At 40.3% G+C, this 17,568-nt stretch overlaps 1 protein-coding gene across 1 annotated transcript in view; it reads right to left on the bottom strand.

Moving 5' to 3' along the window:
* The window catches only part of nrg2b (neuregulin 2b), a gene marked incomplete at both ends in the record, with an annotated part of 93,928 nt that overhangs the window by 10,622 nt on the left and 65,738 nt on the right, over nt 1-17,568 (bottom strand). The window contains 5 exons of the mRNA XM_079250243.1: nt 2,759-2,974; nt 4,802-4,929; nt 7,442-7,571; nt 8,961-9,063; nt 14,838-14,861. Coding sequence (XP_079106369.1) covers nt 2,759-2,974; nt 4,802-4,929; nt 7,442-7,571; nt 8,961-9,063; nt 14,838-14,861 — 601 coding nt within the window. The remainder of the gene's footprint in view (nt 1-2,758; nt 2,975-4,801; nt 4,930-7,441; nt 7,572-8,960; nt 9,064-14,837; nt 14,862-17,568) is intronic.

Genomic DNA, 17,568 nt, shown 5'->3' with positions numbered 1-17,568 from the left:
ACATTACTGATTAAATCAACAGTTCTGAATGAGCTTTATTTAATATATGCAGAGATTCTTCAGTGTGGTTCTGCTTCTGTCATTTAGCAGACATGACATAAACAACACGAGCAGTAAATCAGAAAGGAAATTTCCAGCATGGATAAGTGTTGGTCAGACTGCTGGGAGTCCAGTTTGACACATGTTCTGCTATGCAGTACTAGAGGATTTTTTCTGGTTGTTGGTTAAGATGAGACGACCTGATAGGAACTTTGCAATAAGTAATTAAATGAATTTGGTTACTTTGAATGCTTACCTACCAGATAAACGAGTGGCCCTAACTGTTGCTTTGTATTGTTCATGTTTTACTCCATGACTGTTTAGCTGAAACTGACTATCCTCTGCACCCCCCAGGCCTGGCCCCTGACCGACCTCTAGTTGACCCTGACTTGATTTTCCTTTTGATGCTGTTTGCTCTGACTGTGACGCGGTGGAGGCTGCAGCTCTCCCGTCTCAGTTCTCGTTACTTGAGCTTACTCTTTAGCTGAAAACGAGTCCATGTTTTGGCGCTCTCTTATGAATGACTTTCTGGATGCCATTTTCCTGAATGTTTTCCTCCCACAGGTTGCAGACGGGGAAATTTCCTTCTGGCTCTCTTTTCAGGTCTTCCTTGGACCAAAAGTACTTTTTCTGGTTCTGATGTACATGCGCATGCGTAACATGGAAACATGGGCTTTTTTGTGATTCTTTTTGCAGGACCCTCACCCAAGTGGGCATGGTTCCTTCCAAGACTGCCTGTTCAGACACAGCTCTGTGTGAAAGTAATGTTTTAACATATTGTCCTAACCTCATAAGAACCCTTTTCAGGCATTTGCACACAGGTGAAAGCTGCCCTTCATGAATCAGCATCTACGCAGCTCTATTCACTTCAGCCGGGAGATTTTGTCCTGATAAGAAGCTTTAAACATCAGCGCTGGAACCAACATCGATGGTTTAGGCCATTTCAGGTTTTCCTGACGACCCAGACAGCGGTAAAGGTCGCAGAGTGAGCTGCTTGGCACTACAGATTGCTTGAACCTCCTGAAGCTCTTCAGTCTGAAATTACAGAAGAATAACGCACCACCCAACAAAGGGCAGAATAATCCCTGTGGTTGCGTGGGTAAGTGAGATAGTCTACTCTCACACCTGAAGACCAGCCTTCGCTCTCAAGCAAGATCAGTGTGAAGCTGAAGTGAATGGCTCCTCACTATTGTAATTTCTGAAAGATTCTTTTAAAACCCGACAGGCATGAGGCTCCTGATGTTTTGAGAATGTTGTCTTCTGTATGTACTTTTGCGTTCTGATAACAATTTCTCTTCTTATTGTTGGTCCTGTAGGACCAAGAGGAGGGAGAGTGTTGGGGAAAATTGTTATGAGTTTGGTTTGAATTAAGTATTAGACATATATGCATTGATTTGCTGTGATCCTGCTGTGTTTTGTATCTATGCACAAAGCTTTCTTTAAGTCATATGATCCTTGTCTGGAATGTGCAGACAAAGTCTGAGACAGGAAGAGTTTCCTGCAGGGCATCTGTTTTTGTCAACTGCTTGGTTGACCAGTTGTCTAAAGGTTAGAGGTTAAAGGTAATAAAGTAATATAGTGAGTGATTGATGCTTAGTGAGTTCAGTTTAGTCTTAAATAAGAGATAATGATTGTTTCATATGGTGTGCTCAGCAACTAGGAGGAGTTAAGCATGGTTTATAATCGGGTGTTACTTCAGCATCTGGAGAGAGAGTTCTCTCTCCAAGCTCCAGCGTGTGCTTGTATTAGTTTATAATAAAATGTTCATTGTAAGAAGACAGTTGACTCATAAATGTATTACAACTTCTCAAGACCAGAGTATTTTCCACCACACAACTTGTTCCTCTTTTACACTAATTTACAAGTTCAGATTTAGAACTTTTATTCCGTTTTGGCTTCAGCTGTGCAGCCGGTGACCACGTCAATGAGCACGCAGAGGTTCAGAGGAGGTTTAGGAAGCGATTCTCTGATGCAAACTGACTCCATGTAGCATTAACTCGACATTTTCTTGGCAAGTCGCTCGCGTCTGCTTTCTGTACTGTCTATACACTTCAGGCCTGGATCTGACCCAACATGCACGGGGCAGCGGGAACGGGACGTCATCGCACGCCTGTTCAGCTCAAGCGGAAGGATTTCAATTTACAAATTCAGAATTCCAAGTATTTATACGGCTTTCATGATAACTTTTAAGGATAGACGTCAGATTTCTGAGTCCTCGTCTGAATCACGGTAAACATACAGAAGCGATCTGATAGCTGGAGGATGACATGAACTCCAAACACACACACACACACACACACACACACACACACACACACACACACACACACACACACACACACACACACACACACAGTACAGCCTTTATGGCAGGAAGCATCTCTGTTAACTCCTGAACCACCACCTGATCAGTAAATTACAGAATAAAAAAAATCTCTGCAAATGTGCCATAAAATACGTATAATTTCATATAAAATACATCAGCTGTCACAAAATGTCAACTGCAAAAGTCGAGGAGCATGAAATCCAATTGATTATCTATCACGATGATCCTGAAGGGCAGTGAGGTCCAGGACCGCTGTGGTTTCCCACAGCAGCAGCTGATAGTGAGAGGTGTCCTCCTTCACACACAGTTACACAAATTCCCCTCTGTGCCACAAGGGGCCGCCAGAGAGGCAAAAAGCAGGTAAGTTTATCAGCCTGATGCCACGTTGACTACCTGTCGCTGTGAGGAGAGTCTCTCAGGGAGTCGTAGGAGTCCCCGTACTGCATTCCAGGTCCGGACGTGTCCGTGCAGCCCCAGTTGGCGGCCCTCCTCGCCATGCATGCCGGGCTGCTGCACTTACTGGTTCCCACAGAGCTGGAGAGCCCACCTGACTGGCAGTCTGAGTTCACACTCTCCGTTCGCTCCATGCTCCACGTCTGCTCCTCGTGTCTGCAGGTGTGAACACAACAAGCGTGAAAGGATGCAGCAGAGCCGACTCGCATCAACATAAAGCATAAAACACACAGTTTATAAAAGATCCAAGCATCAGGCGACGGGACCGTCGGTCCAGTTTACTGGATTTATCAGTGTTTCCTGGTTTGCTTTAAAACAATAAGAAACATGAACTTTAATCATTTATACTCGCAGATGAAGGAGCTGCTGTATCAGACTCGAGTCATAAAAGCACTTTCCAGACCTTTTCCTTCTCTCTCAAACGGCGGTGAGAAAAAGTCTGAGTATAAAAACTGAACTGAAAGGAAAAACTTTCTGTTCAATAAAACAGACAGAAAATATTCAATAAATTAAAATAATTAATAAAAAATAAAGACTATGATAAAGCAGCAGAATAACAGAGCATAAAATGTCATAAAAACATGGAATAGAATATTAATTAAATTACTAAAAATGTTGCTTTTATCAGTATAAATAAATGAAAAATTAAAGCGACACTTTAAGTTGTGACCCAACCAGCCTGATGTGAGTAATAATCAATGATTTCTGGGGTCATTACAGAGAGTTTGTAGGTGTCGGCGGTCTGAGGGGGCTGCAATCTTCAGAAACCGGATATTGAGACCAGAGCCGGATTAAAAGTGTGCGGGTCCGTGGGCCCAGAGTGTTCCAGGGGCCCCATTCTGCACCATTACTGTGTAAAAATTGTGAATGATTCACTGTGAAACAACATTTCTAACATCTCTCAGCCAGTGGTACCAGTAGCACCAGACACTGTGGTGTAAGTATCTGGCTTCTATATACATTTTGTTTCATGTCCAAACTGCTGCTGTTTACTCTACGTGGGCCCCACAAGCCCCCCCCAATGGGTGTGGGCCCCTGGGCCCATCATGGCCATTGGACAATCATGGGACTTTCCAGAAGCGTCTCTCATGGGATCATGTGACCTGAAACTCTTCGTTTCACAACCCCCCCCCCCCCCCCTATAAACACAGAGGTTCTGCTTTGTGCTGTCAGTTACCATGGCAACCGACAAGCCTTTTTAACGCGTAGTGACTTTTCAATGTGAAGGTTTTTCACCACTTTGATATAAATAACAATTTTCCTGTCTGTCCCATCACCTCAAGGCTAAAGCCATTAAAATTTTTTTTTTTATAATATGAGGTCGTATTTTGACTCTGTAACGAGAATCTACGGTGGTCCCTCGTTTATTGGTGGGTTACATTCTGAAAACAATCTGCGATGAATGAAATCTGTAAAATTTTTCACAATTCAAATGCATGTTAAAGTCTAATGATCCCTCCTCGGAGTGTTTATAGACCTTTTCTAAACTATAATAAACATTTTCAACATCCTCACACCCTTCATACACTCTTAAAAACCCAAAAATATATAATATGGATTTCTTAATAATTACTCACCCTGTAAAACATATTCCAGCTTCCCTCCCCCTCGTCTGCAACGTGGTCTTTACAGAAATAAACCCCAGTGCATTGACGTTTACTAAATAGGATTTACATATACTTAAATGTGCATTTAAAAAAAAATCTGCGTAACAACGGGACGGCAGAAGATAAACCACGATACGGCGAGGGACCACTGTACTCACAGTTTATTACCCTGTGATATGACAGTTATTACAGTGTATACTTCTGCTTTTTACAATGCTTTAGGGGGCAGAAGACGAGTATCAGGATGTGTTAAACTGGATTCTGAGAAAAGTTTCTACCACAAAGTGATGCGAAATGTCTCAGAAACGGTATGTTTTAAGTACGTCCAGCATTTATAAGGCAACATGATCCATGCATGCGGCTTCAGCTGGTCTACCTGGAAGCATGTGAGGCAGTGGTTGAGTGGTGGGAGCGGGTGGACATTCGACTGCCTGCATAGTTGCCTGCACCCTCAGCTCCGTGGCTGATCACACACTCTGTTGTAGGGACACTCTTGGAGATGTACTGAAAAAAATCCACATGAAAAACATCTTATTGCCTTCATTATGTAGAGAATAAACAGGAACTAAACATAAATGTTAATTAACTTCAAATGTGAGAAAGTTTGTCCAACAAGCAGTTGGACAAAGTGTAAACAACAAAATGAGTTAATAAATTAATTAAATTTATATTAATTGGACCAGTTTTCCAAACTACCGCTTATTCCCACAATGAGGTCGTGTTGAAGGAATTAAATCAAAGTCAAGAAAGAAACTACTTCCAGAAAAATCCACATCTGATTCATAAAGTTTTGGTTGTATTCCAATAGTGTCATTTGTGTTATTAATTTTATAGGCCATGTGAAATTGTTAAATATAAATATTTAAAAAAACAAACAAAACAAAAACCAAAATAAATTCAAGAAAAAGATCTGAATAAACCCCCCCCCAAAAAAAAAAAAATTTAATAAAAGAAAATATAATTTATTAAATTAATTTAACTATTAAATAATGAATAATTCATATAAAAATCAACTTATATATGAGAATGAATGAAGCATAAATAATAGATAGAATAAATCAGCTTGATGAGTTCAGCTCGTATATTATTCCACGTATTTGGGGGTTTGAGGTGGGGCCGAGGCAGGGCATTCGCCCAGGGTGCAATCCAGTTCAGGATCGCCCCTGTCAGCAAAATTTACATGTTTCATAGTTTTATTATGAAAAAACACTCTGCTGGAGGACAAATGTTAAATTTCCATCCTGAAGCTAAATAAGGTCCGCCCCGCAAATGAGACGTGGCTCAGCCGAAGTTTGCTCAGGTGAAGCTGACACACTGTTTTTTCTGTCCTTACTTTAGTATTAATGAATATCCGCAGATATTCTGAACATTTTGACACCACAATTCTATTTATAGGACGGTTATATTTAATTAAAAGCACTGATATATCTGGGATTTATTTGAGGAGTTGCGCTAGGCTTTGACAGGGATTACAAACCCCTTCTCTGTGATGCTGATATGTTATGTAAAATGTTAAATATGACTTAGATATTTACCTGAAAATAGCACAAAGACAACAGACACTTTTATAATCCCTGAAAATAGTTCTGAAAGAGATTTTTGTCTTGATTGATGATGAAATTAGGTTTTTATCAGTTCTGATTCCCTTTGATCTGATTTGTTATTTGATAATGCATCTCAGAAGGGGACAGCTCTGGACTCCAGACAGACCAGTTCAGGACCCAGTTATTGTGATCCAGAATGTTTTGTAGTCTGTGCAGAATCTGTGTTCTGCTAAATGGAAAGATATTTTACTGTGAAACCAGCATATGCTGCTCAGCATCAATAGATTATATTATATTATATTATATTATATTATATTATATTATATATTGTTACATTATATTACATTATATTATATTATGTTACATTATATTATATTATATTACATTATATTATAATATATTTTAATATATACTGCCACTACTGCATTCTGTTTACTGGACTAACATCCTATTTTTCTTTTCTGAACTCTGTTTTTTTTCTTCATTTGTCTTTATTTTTTTTACTTCCTGCATACTGTAAAACCTGGAGTCTACTCTGAATGCAATAAATTGCCACTTGCAGACAAATAAAGTTTTTTTTTATTGCATTGGAGAGAGCCGAGCTTGGGCTCAGAGGACGGGGAGGCATATTGTTAGGAGGCATCAGCATTGCTGATCAGTGTCTTTGCATGTTAGCGCTTAAACTAGGATTTGTAAATGCAGTGATGTTTAGGAATGTTCCAGAGACTGTTTTATTATGTCTTCTCCACAATCATGTCTGGTTACAATGATCCAGGATGAAAAGATCAGGACATTCAGAACTGGTTTTAGGGTTTGCCCCCTGCGCACAGAGATTCCTTCAAATTGTCTTTGCCTTATTATTAACTGTAGGTAAAGTTTATTCTACAATTATTAAACAAATTGTCAGCGCAGTTAGTCATTTGTTCATCACCCATCACGCTGCAAAAGAATTAGTTTCTAATGATGACATTTTCTTTAATATTATTATTATTATTATTATTATTATATGGAAACATGGGAATTTTTACAACAATGTTATAGTTGATGTTTGAGTCTTCCTCTGCCTGTTTTTAATAAATACAAAGACTGCTTGAAACAAATAATTATTGAAAAATCTGACTAAATAAAAACTAATTAATAATTAAATAATAATAAAAAACTGTTAACTAGGTGGGAAGACCTTGTTAGAAATAAAATAATCAAACTTCTGCTACTTGCCTGAACTGAACCACTGCTTTTTTCTTTGCTAATTTTCATACAGAGAAGCATCTCGTAGTTGCTGAGAAACAGACGAGCCTTCCTTTAAAACTAAAGATGACAAGATGCTGCTGATGCTGTAAAGGCTCCAGATGTTTAGGGAAAAGATTTATGATCATTTACTTATAATAAGAGCAGCGTTTTATTTAGTCCGTAGTGACCTGCTGTGTTTGGTTTCTCAGCAGGAAGTCAGTCTCGTTCCTGTCTGGACCTACATCAGCCATGGGGATCTCCTCGGTACCGGGTCCGGGGTGGTTCGGCCCGTTGGCCAGCATGCGGTTCGGCTGCTCCACACACTGATTCTGGTTCTGGTGAAGGTGAGTCTGCATCTTCTTCCTCTGCTTCCTGCAGGGGTGAAGATGAAGGAGAAAAATAAGTGATAATAAGTGAAAAAGCAGCCCTCAGTGTTCATTACTTCTTTGTTCCATTTCTTTTCTTTTCCTAAAATAACTTCATAACGGCAACGTTGTCCGCAGTTACGTCTCCTGTGCTTCAAACCGGCGACAAAGTCCACATGTCCACCGTCTTCTGAACTATTTTACTGGAGTTTGGAGTCAAAACAAATGTTTTTTAACACACAAATAAACAGTAAAGAGAATTTCAGATGAATTAAGTCGGATTTTTCGATGAGCCAAATGACAAAAAATGTGCAATTTAACGGTCTGTTGGATGTATTCTAATGTCAGATGGGAAAACAAAAAGCATTACTGCTGCGTTTCATGCAGCCATGTTGCTTCAATGTCACCTTACAGCAACGTAGGACTGATAGCATGTTGTCGCCTCGGTGCAACAGCTGTAGGTCAATATTTATCAGCAAATTAAGTTGTCAGAAAGTTTTACGCCACCTGTCTGTTTTCCAGACAGAAAAAGGACAGAAAAGGATGTTTTATGGAGCAAACTAGCTGAACTGTTTCCTTTGAAACAGTCTATTGATAAGGGTTTCATTATGGCTTCCTGAGAGTCATGTGACAAATAAAATGTCTCTGATTGGCTCTTCCCGCCTGTAATGTTCAGATCAAGCCATCAGACTGAGCCATTTATTAGTGGTGGTCATCAGAAGGCGCAGAGGTTTTATGTCATCATGTTGGTGTGGTCGCGAGAGGAAGGCATGTTGCTTTGGTTGTAAAAAAAAGGCAGTTCAAGTTTTTAAGCAATAAAGAGAACGTACGTGAAGCTCCGTCTCCCGATTCATTTTCAAGTTTAGCAGACATCCTAACAAAGTGGAGCAGAACTGAGAGGGGTTCATTTAGGCCAAAATATGTGTCGCTAGTGCAACCGAGGGTTAAAGAAGATGGCAAAGTGGACGTATTTTTATTTAACTCTAAATGTAAGACGATCAGCCGCTACGGGGGACAAAAACCATCTCAGCTGAACTCTGTTTTGGACCATCTCTGGCTTCATTATCACAGGGTTTTATGTTCGCAGCCTTGTGGAGGCAGTCAGCTCTGCTTTTTACTGGCGATGGAAGACGTGCACAAAGTCTTCCCAGTGATTCTCAGGTTACAGATTTAAATCCTGCAAACGATGTCGTTCGCTCTGAAACCTTGTTGGAAACCTGAGATTTGTTGTAACTTTTCTTCATGTCGGACGTTTAATGATAAAACTTTGTTCCTAAATGGCTTTTCTGCATCATAAGGATGTAATCTGCAGCGTTTCCTTCTTTACAGGAGGGTAACGAGGGAGTTTACAGCCTTTCAGTAAGAGGAATCATTCATCTCTCCTTCAAAGACATACTTGGTTTTGCAGTAGGCCACCACACAAACGATGCCAACCACTAACAACGCCACACAGATGCCCGTGATCGTCAGCACCCGCCTCTGGTAGAGCTCCTCCGCTTCTGTGGATGCAAACACACGCACATACGAATGCATGCGCACGTTCATGCATTGGAGACAAAGGACAAGAAAACACACACACACACACACACATACGCACAGCGTGAGCGCCACTCCACGGATGGTAACAGCAGAAACAGTTTTTCTCACTCCTCCTGCTCTACTTTTAACGTTACGTCTAACTTCACTGCAGTCTCACAGAGCTGCCACAACAAAGAGGAGCACTTCTACGTCTCAGGTGGGTCATGCCTGCATCCTGACACTCTACCTGCCGACCCTGCATGTGTTTACGGCTGTGGGGATGGGATGCCACGCCACACTGAAGGTGATCTGACCGCATGCTCGGATGGATGGACGCAACAAAAGACCAGTCGATCAGGAACAATAATAACAGTGAAAAATACATAATTCAAAGTGTTTACACCACAGTGGCCTGAGAGGGAGATAAAGCTTCACACAGCTGTCACAAATGTTGTTAATTATTTCTGATTTTCCTCTGAATAAATAATGTTTTTGGCCTTTTTGCAAACAGAGAGAGAAGCTTGTGGAGAGCTGCAGAATCAGACCCACAGTTCTGGACTCCCGAATCCTTTTTTTCCCCCCGCGCATATTTTAGATACAGCTGTGCTCATAAGTATTCATCCCCTTTCATTAAAGAAAAGGCTGAATTTACAACAGTCACTCAAATAACTGGAGACTTAAAAAAGGAACAATAACTAAACATTTGCAAAAATATCATTTATTAATATAAGACACTGTTTTTTCATTTAATTGAGTTGAAGAAAGAAAAAAAAAACAACAAAAACAAATGTGTCCTGGACAAATCAGAGCACTTTTCTGTTGAACAGTGGGACAAAATACCTGTCAACAGGTGCAGAAGTCTGACTGAGAGGAACAGAAAACACCTGACTGGAGCGGAAACATTAAAGGATTGTTCAACTAAATATTACTTTATGACTGATGGAATATGTAATAAATTATCTCATTTGTTTGCTTTTTAAGAAAAATATTGCTATTGAACCAGAATTAGAAAAATAATGTCATGATTTTCATAAATTTTTTATTTATTATTACTTTAGTCAAATTCAGCTTATTTTACAAGCAGCTGGATTTTTTCTCCTTCTTTAATGAAAGGGGATGAATAAATATGAACACAACTGTACAAACGTTTATTAAAAAATCAATCCTTTAAAGGTGGAGTATGTAAGATTTTTAATATTTTCAAAATAAATTAACTAATAAAATAATAAATTAAAATAATTAAATTGAAATAATAATTAAACTTGTAATTTAATAACATCAAATATGGACAGACTGGAACCTACATCTAATTATGATTGTAGTTATTTTTTAGTTAAATTTTTTTTTAAATATTGAAAATCTTACATACTCCACCTTTAAGTTTTAATTGACTGAATTTTGATTAAAATAAAAAAGATGGAACATGAAATCTTGGAAGCGGCGTCGTTCACCTAACAAAACAACTGAACGTTAAACTTCACACGTCTGCATTAAAGAGTAGCGTGTGGAAGTTCTTCGGCTTCGTTTGCTTGGGGGGGGGGGGGGGGGGGGGGGGACACGTGAATGCAGAACCGATCTGATTCGGATCAAACAAGGGAACACTGGTCTGCCTACAGACGGACGTCTTGGTTCGGTTTAATTCGTCCTCATCCAATCAGACGGAGGTGTAAAAACGGCCAAAAGTTCACGCCTGCAACTGGAGCGCAGCTTTGCTTCACAAAAACAAACTCGTTCTTTTACATTTATACAAGTATTTTATTTTTTCACAGGGTGACAAAGTTGGATTTCCACCCATAAACATGTAAAATAATCGACATGTTAGTTTTTCTGTCATTTCTTCGCAGCGTAACCCGGATCACCCATACGAGCCCACGTTGCTTTGATATTCTGATTCCTCCTTCAACATCAGTGTCTGTTTGTGACAGCTGTATTATGTGTGAGAGAAATGATATTTCCCAACATTAAACTCAAGTTTTAGCAGGTTTCTGCGGTGAAGCAGTGCGAATGCGGCACAATCCTGGTGGATCTAGCGGGTGCAGGTCGGATGTGGGGCCTGCTGTGGCGTAACGCTCTGTCAGAACAACATGATGACGGAGGGAGCAGCAAACAGAAGGAGGGGGGGGGGGAATAAAAGCAGACAAAGCCAAATGGCGAGGGAGGAGGAGAGGAAGGGAAAACAGAGACGGAGGAAGAGAGAGGGAGCTGAGAAGGGAGTAAAGTCAGGAGAAAAGTGCAGGGAGAAACAGATCCCCAGGAACCGACCCAGCTGCTTCGCCTTTCAGATAAACTAGATTATACAGGCTCTTCATCTGCTTGTTTCACCCAAATTAAAGTCCCTCAAGGTTTTCAATGACCTCTCAATGTCCTAAACATCCTTCAAATAAGAAATGTGAAGATGTTTATGCTGACTTTAGGCTAAACCACAACCAGAGAAACTTGTTCTAATCTCATCAAACTGAAATCTGACGTATTTAAAGAATCTTCACCGCTTTTCTCCTCTCTCATCACACAAAAAGCTCTGGACACGCCGCTGAAGGGAAGGGACAGTCTCAGCAAAGGGCCTCTATAGGGGCTGCCTTGGCCCCGCATTGTGTGTGTGTCACTGATATAAACAGGCAAGGGGAAAGGGAAGGCAGTCCGACGGGAACAGCGGGGCCAAAAGCAATCGTGCATTAGGACTCGGACACCGAGTCAATGAAGGGCATGATAATACAGACAGCAAAGCTTTACAGAACTCCAGATTTATTCGTCAACCTGCTGAAGTCAACACGTATGTCCAGAGGAGGAGCGAAACATTGGTAAACATTAAACAACAGCTTTTGTCCTGACATAATGTCCACGTGCAGCCACGTAAAAAAGTAGCTCCACCCTCTGCTTGCATCGGGACATCGTGGAAAAAATGATCTGGTCCTTAGTAGGTCTTAAAACTGATACAGGCAACCTCAGACAAACATTAGATCTTACATGGTGTTTTTAATCCATTTACCAAAATGTGGAAGCAGTGTGTAAAAAACTGGGGATGAGCGTAAATCTGTAAAACACACACATCTGTGTTTGTTTACACTGGAAATACACTTTCCTGTTCTGCAGTTCAGGTCCGAGCGGAAGTGTGACCCGATGGAAGAAACTTTGTGCATGTAAACGTCTTTCACGTGGAGTCTGGAGAAACCAAACATCACAAACACCTCAGCTACAGTCGTGCTCATATTTATTCATCCCCTTTCATTAAAGAAGGAAAAAAACAGCTGCCTGTAAAATAAGCTGAATTTGACTAAAGTAATAATAAATAAATAATTTTATGAAAATCATGACATTATTTTCTAATTCTGGTTCAATAGAAATATTTTTTGAAAAAAGCAAACAAATAAGATAATTTATTCCATCAGTCATAAAGTAATATTTAGTCGAACAATCCTTTAATGTTTCCGCTCCAGTCAGGTGTTTTCTGTTCCTCTCAGTCAGACTTCTGCACCTGTTGGCAGGTATTTTGTCCCACTGTTCAACAGAAAAGTCTCTCATCTGTCCAGGACACATTTATTTGTTTGTTTTTTCTTTCTTTCTTCAACTCAATTAAATGAAAAAACATTATCTTATATTCCTAAATGATATTTTTGCAAATGTTTAGTTATTGTTCCTTTTTTAAGTCTCCAGTTATTTGAGTGACTGTTGTAAATTCAGCCTTTTCTTTAATGAACGGGGATGAATACGTATGAGCACAACAGTGGCTCCCCTGCACGGTGGTGGGGGGTTGATGATTTGGGCTCATTCTGACTCCGACGTCTTGCATTCCTCTACAATACTTTGGTATTCTAGAGGAAAATGTGTCTGACAGCTGTAGCTTGGTTGAAACTGGGCCATGAAGCAGAACGATGACCCAGTTTGAGTCCAGACCATCTGATGAAATGCTGCAGTGGCACCTTCAATGAACGGCAACGTGTTCTAATGAACTGAAGCTACGCAGCAAATAAAAGCCAAAAACACTGCTTGTGTTTACATGAGGTTTAATTCCTCCTTTATTCTGAAAAGTTAAATCTGCTTAAAAGAGATAAAAAATGACCTTAAATCTCAAGTGGCTGGTTTATTCGCATTTGAAATCTGAACTGATTAATTCCTCTGTCATAAACATTGATTCTGCTCTAAGTTAATTTTGATCCTTCTGCACATGCTCCACGTTACCTCGTCCCGATGACGCACATATTCCACATGGTCTTCCGCCTCCGGTACTTTATCTCCCTTCTCCTCCTCAGCTGCTGAAAAAAGTGAAGTAGTATGCTCGTGTCGAGCTGCTGCTTCACCGTTATGATCAGAATCAAAGCGAAAATGGTTCTTATTAAGTGGTTTTCCATGTTACTTCCGAAAAGACGAGAAACAGGAAGTGGAATTTGTTTGTTTCCCCTGTCCAATCAGAGCCCTTCCCAACCCGCCGATCTGAAGTAAACGTGTTTTCCATGTAAACCTCGACTTGGAATGACTATTTCCTATAGACTGTATATAAAAGATGGGCGGAGCCTCCGTGACGTCACCCGTAGGTTTCTGAAGAGCTGAATTGAAGCTCGGTGGGCGGTTCCTACCATCACCATCTTGGCAGGGGCATGCGTGTCGTCTCGCCCGGAAAATACTAATATGGGCAAAGAGGTGGAGCTGAGAGGGGGGCTGTGAGCGTCATGATGGATGATTGACATCGAGCGAACTCCGAGCTTTCTGTAGCTAAGAGCTAACCGAGCTAACCCGGAGATAACTGGAGCTAACCAGCTAACGGAGGTAAGCGGGCTAAAGCTAAGTCACGTTGTTAACCGGCTAAAGACCGCGGTTGTTCTACGTTCTTCTGACTTGAAGCGGGAAATTGGGTACCTGTCAATCAAAAGGACACGCCCCTAAATATGCTGAACTTCGAGGTGAAATTACTTTTAAACGGGCGAGTTAGAAAAAAATTCACTTCACCACAGTCGTCCTGAAGTTAAACATGACCTATTAAACCTAAAATGGATTTTTGAACCAGGCTGTAAAGATGTTTATTCCTGCTGTGAAGTTGGTCTTTTTAACATGGGAGTCTATGGGGATTTGCTCTGTTTTGCAGCCCCTAGTGGATGAAGGGGAAACTGCAGTTTTATGCACTTCTACATAGGCTTCACTTTTCACCACCATCTCTCATATACGGTCTATGCTATTTCCACGTAAAATTTAAGAACACTCTAATTCTGTATTATTAAATCTGAATGAACTTCATTTAACTGCAGGCGATTGTAGGAAACTGAAACAGTTCCTTCAAGTTGTTGCTCCTAATTCAGGTTCTTTATGAGCTTTTTCACACACTGCTCCTGCTTTAGTTCTCCTTAAAACAAAGCACAGTGTGACATACGATGTATTCTGGAAAGGACATTTAGCAGTTTAAGATCTATTAAGGACCGAAAACTTTGACTCCAAAGAGGCGTCAGCCTTTCTCAACGTGACCGTAACAAAACTGTGAAGACTCTGTTTTAATTCACCTCTGCACTTTCTCTCACGATTGCACCCCTTCCCAGGTTATTCATCTCTTTCTCTAAGGTTGCTTATCCGAATTGGTCAGATCAGAAGAAGAATGCATGCAGAGAAAGGAGGTTAGGTGTCTTCAAACCAGGTTAGTGGGCAGAAGAAACAGAGGTTGAGAGAGACTCAGTTGTTTGCTTTAGAAAGAAGATGGCACAGTAATGTGTGATTGTGAGAGGATCTTAGCAAACCATTAAAGCACAGCAAAATGAATAATAATGTTCCATACCCATAAATTCAATTTTGAGAAGCCCTGCCAGCGCAGAAAGTTGACATGGTAAAAAGAAAGAGACACAGGGTCAGGTGTAATGTCCACTTTAGAGCCGTATCATATCTCCATGTGCTGAACCAGGAGACGCCGCCAGTCATCGTGACTGACATGCGCTCCGTCACGTAACAGACAGCCTCAGCTCTGTGACCCCGCCCCCCCCGAAATGAAGAGAAAGTAAAGACAAGCAAAAAAAATCAGAAGCAAAGGGACAAAATGAACCAGAGGCAGAAGGAAAGAGACACCGGCAGGCAGGAGAAGGCATGCAGACAAAGACAAGAAGCCACATCACTTACTGCTATATTTACTAGACCTCATTTCTGGAGTAAACAACATCAGACGGAAACACAAAACAAATGAAAAAAAAAAAAAGACTTTTAAAAAAGCAGTGAGTTTCTCTCCAACATAAAAACACAGTTGATGAAGCTGGCACAGCAAATGGGGGTGGGCGCTGTGAGCCGTCCGACTAATGGCAGTTGTGTGCCTTCGTATTGATCACAGCAGAGCTCTTGTCCCACTACTGCTGCATACAGGTGCCATCACCTTTCTGGTAATTTACAGGGAAAAATCCTCCCAGTACTTCTCGTCTGGATGGCTTTGCATGCATTACATCTCACACAGAGACAGAAGAGTCGTCCCTAAGCTTAACTGGGGATGTGTCTCCCACACAGTGCAAAATAAAGTCACGTTGTTACACAGACGCTTTTGTAGACCGACACTGAATGATGTCACAAATAAGCAGACGTTACATACAGAAAAATATCCTGTTCTGGCTTTAAACGAGACTTTTACAGTGTGGATGTTTCTACAACAGACAAACAAAGCAAGACAACACGGCATGAAGCAAGAGCGAAACCGTGTGAAACAAGTAACATCCATCCCTCTCTTTTATCACTATGTGACTGCTTGGACAGCAACGTGAGCATCGCAGTTGTAAGAACTGCTGCCAGGACTTATGCTCCAGTCCTCATCTGGTTCACATCCGATTGCGTCACCGTCCAGGCAGGAACACAGGAGAGCGATTAAATACACCCCATTTGCATCCATATGATTCACAGAAGCAGTTAAACATTTTGGGAAACTCAGATACTTCTGCTCAACAAAACAAACCAAAACAAAATAAAGTGTATTTCTAATCTGAGTTGCTGCCATTCTGACTACGTAAATATAGTTTTAAGACTGAAAATAGTATACTGGGATTTATAGAAAGTGGGTAATGAAAAGTTCCTAGTCTTGGTTATTTATTGTTAATAGATGAGAAATAGGAATGTTAACTTCCATGTTTACATACAATTGTGCTCATATTTATTCATACCCTTACATTAAAGAAAGAAAAAACACAGCTGCCTGTAAAATAAGCTGAATTTGACTAAAGTAATAATAAATAAAAATTTCATGAAAATCATTATTTTCTAATTCTGGTTCAAGAGAAATATTTTTTGAAAAAAAGCAAACAAATAAGATAATTTATTACATATTCCATCAGTCATAAAGTAATATTTAGTTGAACAATCCTTTAATGTTTCCGCTCCAGTCAGGTGTTTTCTGTTCCTCTCAGTCAGACTTCTGCACCTGTTGGCAGGTATTTTGTCCCACTGTTCAACAGAAAAGTCTCTCATCTGTCCAGGACACATTTATTTGTTTGTTTGTTTGTTTTCTTCAACTCAATTAAATGAAAAAACGGTGTCTTATATTACTAAATGATATTTTAGTTATGTTTAGTTATTGTTCCTTTTTTAAGTCTCCAGTTATTTGAGTGACTGTTGTAAATTCAGCCTTTTCTTTAATGAAAGGGGATGAATACATATGAGCACAACTGTATTTTAAAAAGTTTTGAAGGTATTTATGTGTCTCAGATGGTACCACCGTGTGGAGATCGCTGCTTCGCTTTAACAGTGAAAAGATAAATAAGAAAAAGGAAAAGAAACACAATTAGTAATTTTAAGTTTTAGTTTTTGCCATTCTAGCTGTGTGAAGGAAGGAGAGGGACACTCAGTCCAGGATTCTCAGTGACTTCACATTGTTTGTTACGCCGCCATGTTGGGTGGCACGAAACTAGCTGCCGTTATGCGACTGCTAATTAGCTTCTTTCTCATCAGGGATGGCGCTAGTGGACTTTACACTTTCCAAACCAGTTCAGAAACTATGTGTTCAGGTCGTACAGATTTGTTTGCTCTGGATGATTTTCCAAAACCTGGTTTACAAACCTCCAAAACTGCTAACTGACAGAGAATTGCTATTAGATTTAGCTTCCCATGAGATTTACAATTACCTTGTTAATGAATAGACGCGCTTCACAGGGGCAGAATTAAAAGCTTACAAGTTTTCCAGATGTGGAAAATTCCCCAAACAAACTAGATATTTTTGGTAATTAGCTCTTAACATTGTCAAACTGCTGCTAAACAGCAGAAACTCTGACAGCTTCCAGTTATCTAGTTTGATGGCAGCAACACATTTAGCTTGTTGTTCAGGGCCTGGAAAATGAAATCCTATCATTGTTGAGTCAACTGGAACACCTAAAGACACAGCACCAACGTAGCATCACTCTTTTTAAGACAAAAAACTAGTCACGTGATCAGTAACGAAAGCTGAGAATGGTCAACAGCAATGCTAGCAACAGTTAGCAAGCTAACAAACTAATAATAAGCTATGTTGCTAGCAAGCTGACAGCTCCATTTTCAGTCTGTGTAGT

This window comes from Telmatherina bonti (genome assembly GCF_933228915.1).
Source record: "Telmatherina bonti genome assembly, chromosome: 12".
Classification (NCBI taxonomy): domain Eukaryota; kingdom Metazoa; phylum Chordata; class Actinopteri; order Atheriniformes; family Telmatherinidae; genus Telmatherina; species Telmatherina bonti.
This window is presented reverse-complemented; position numbering and strand designations above follow the sequence as displayed.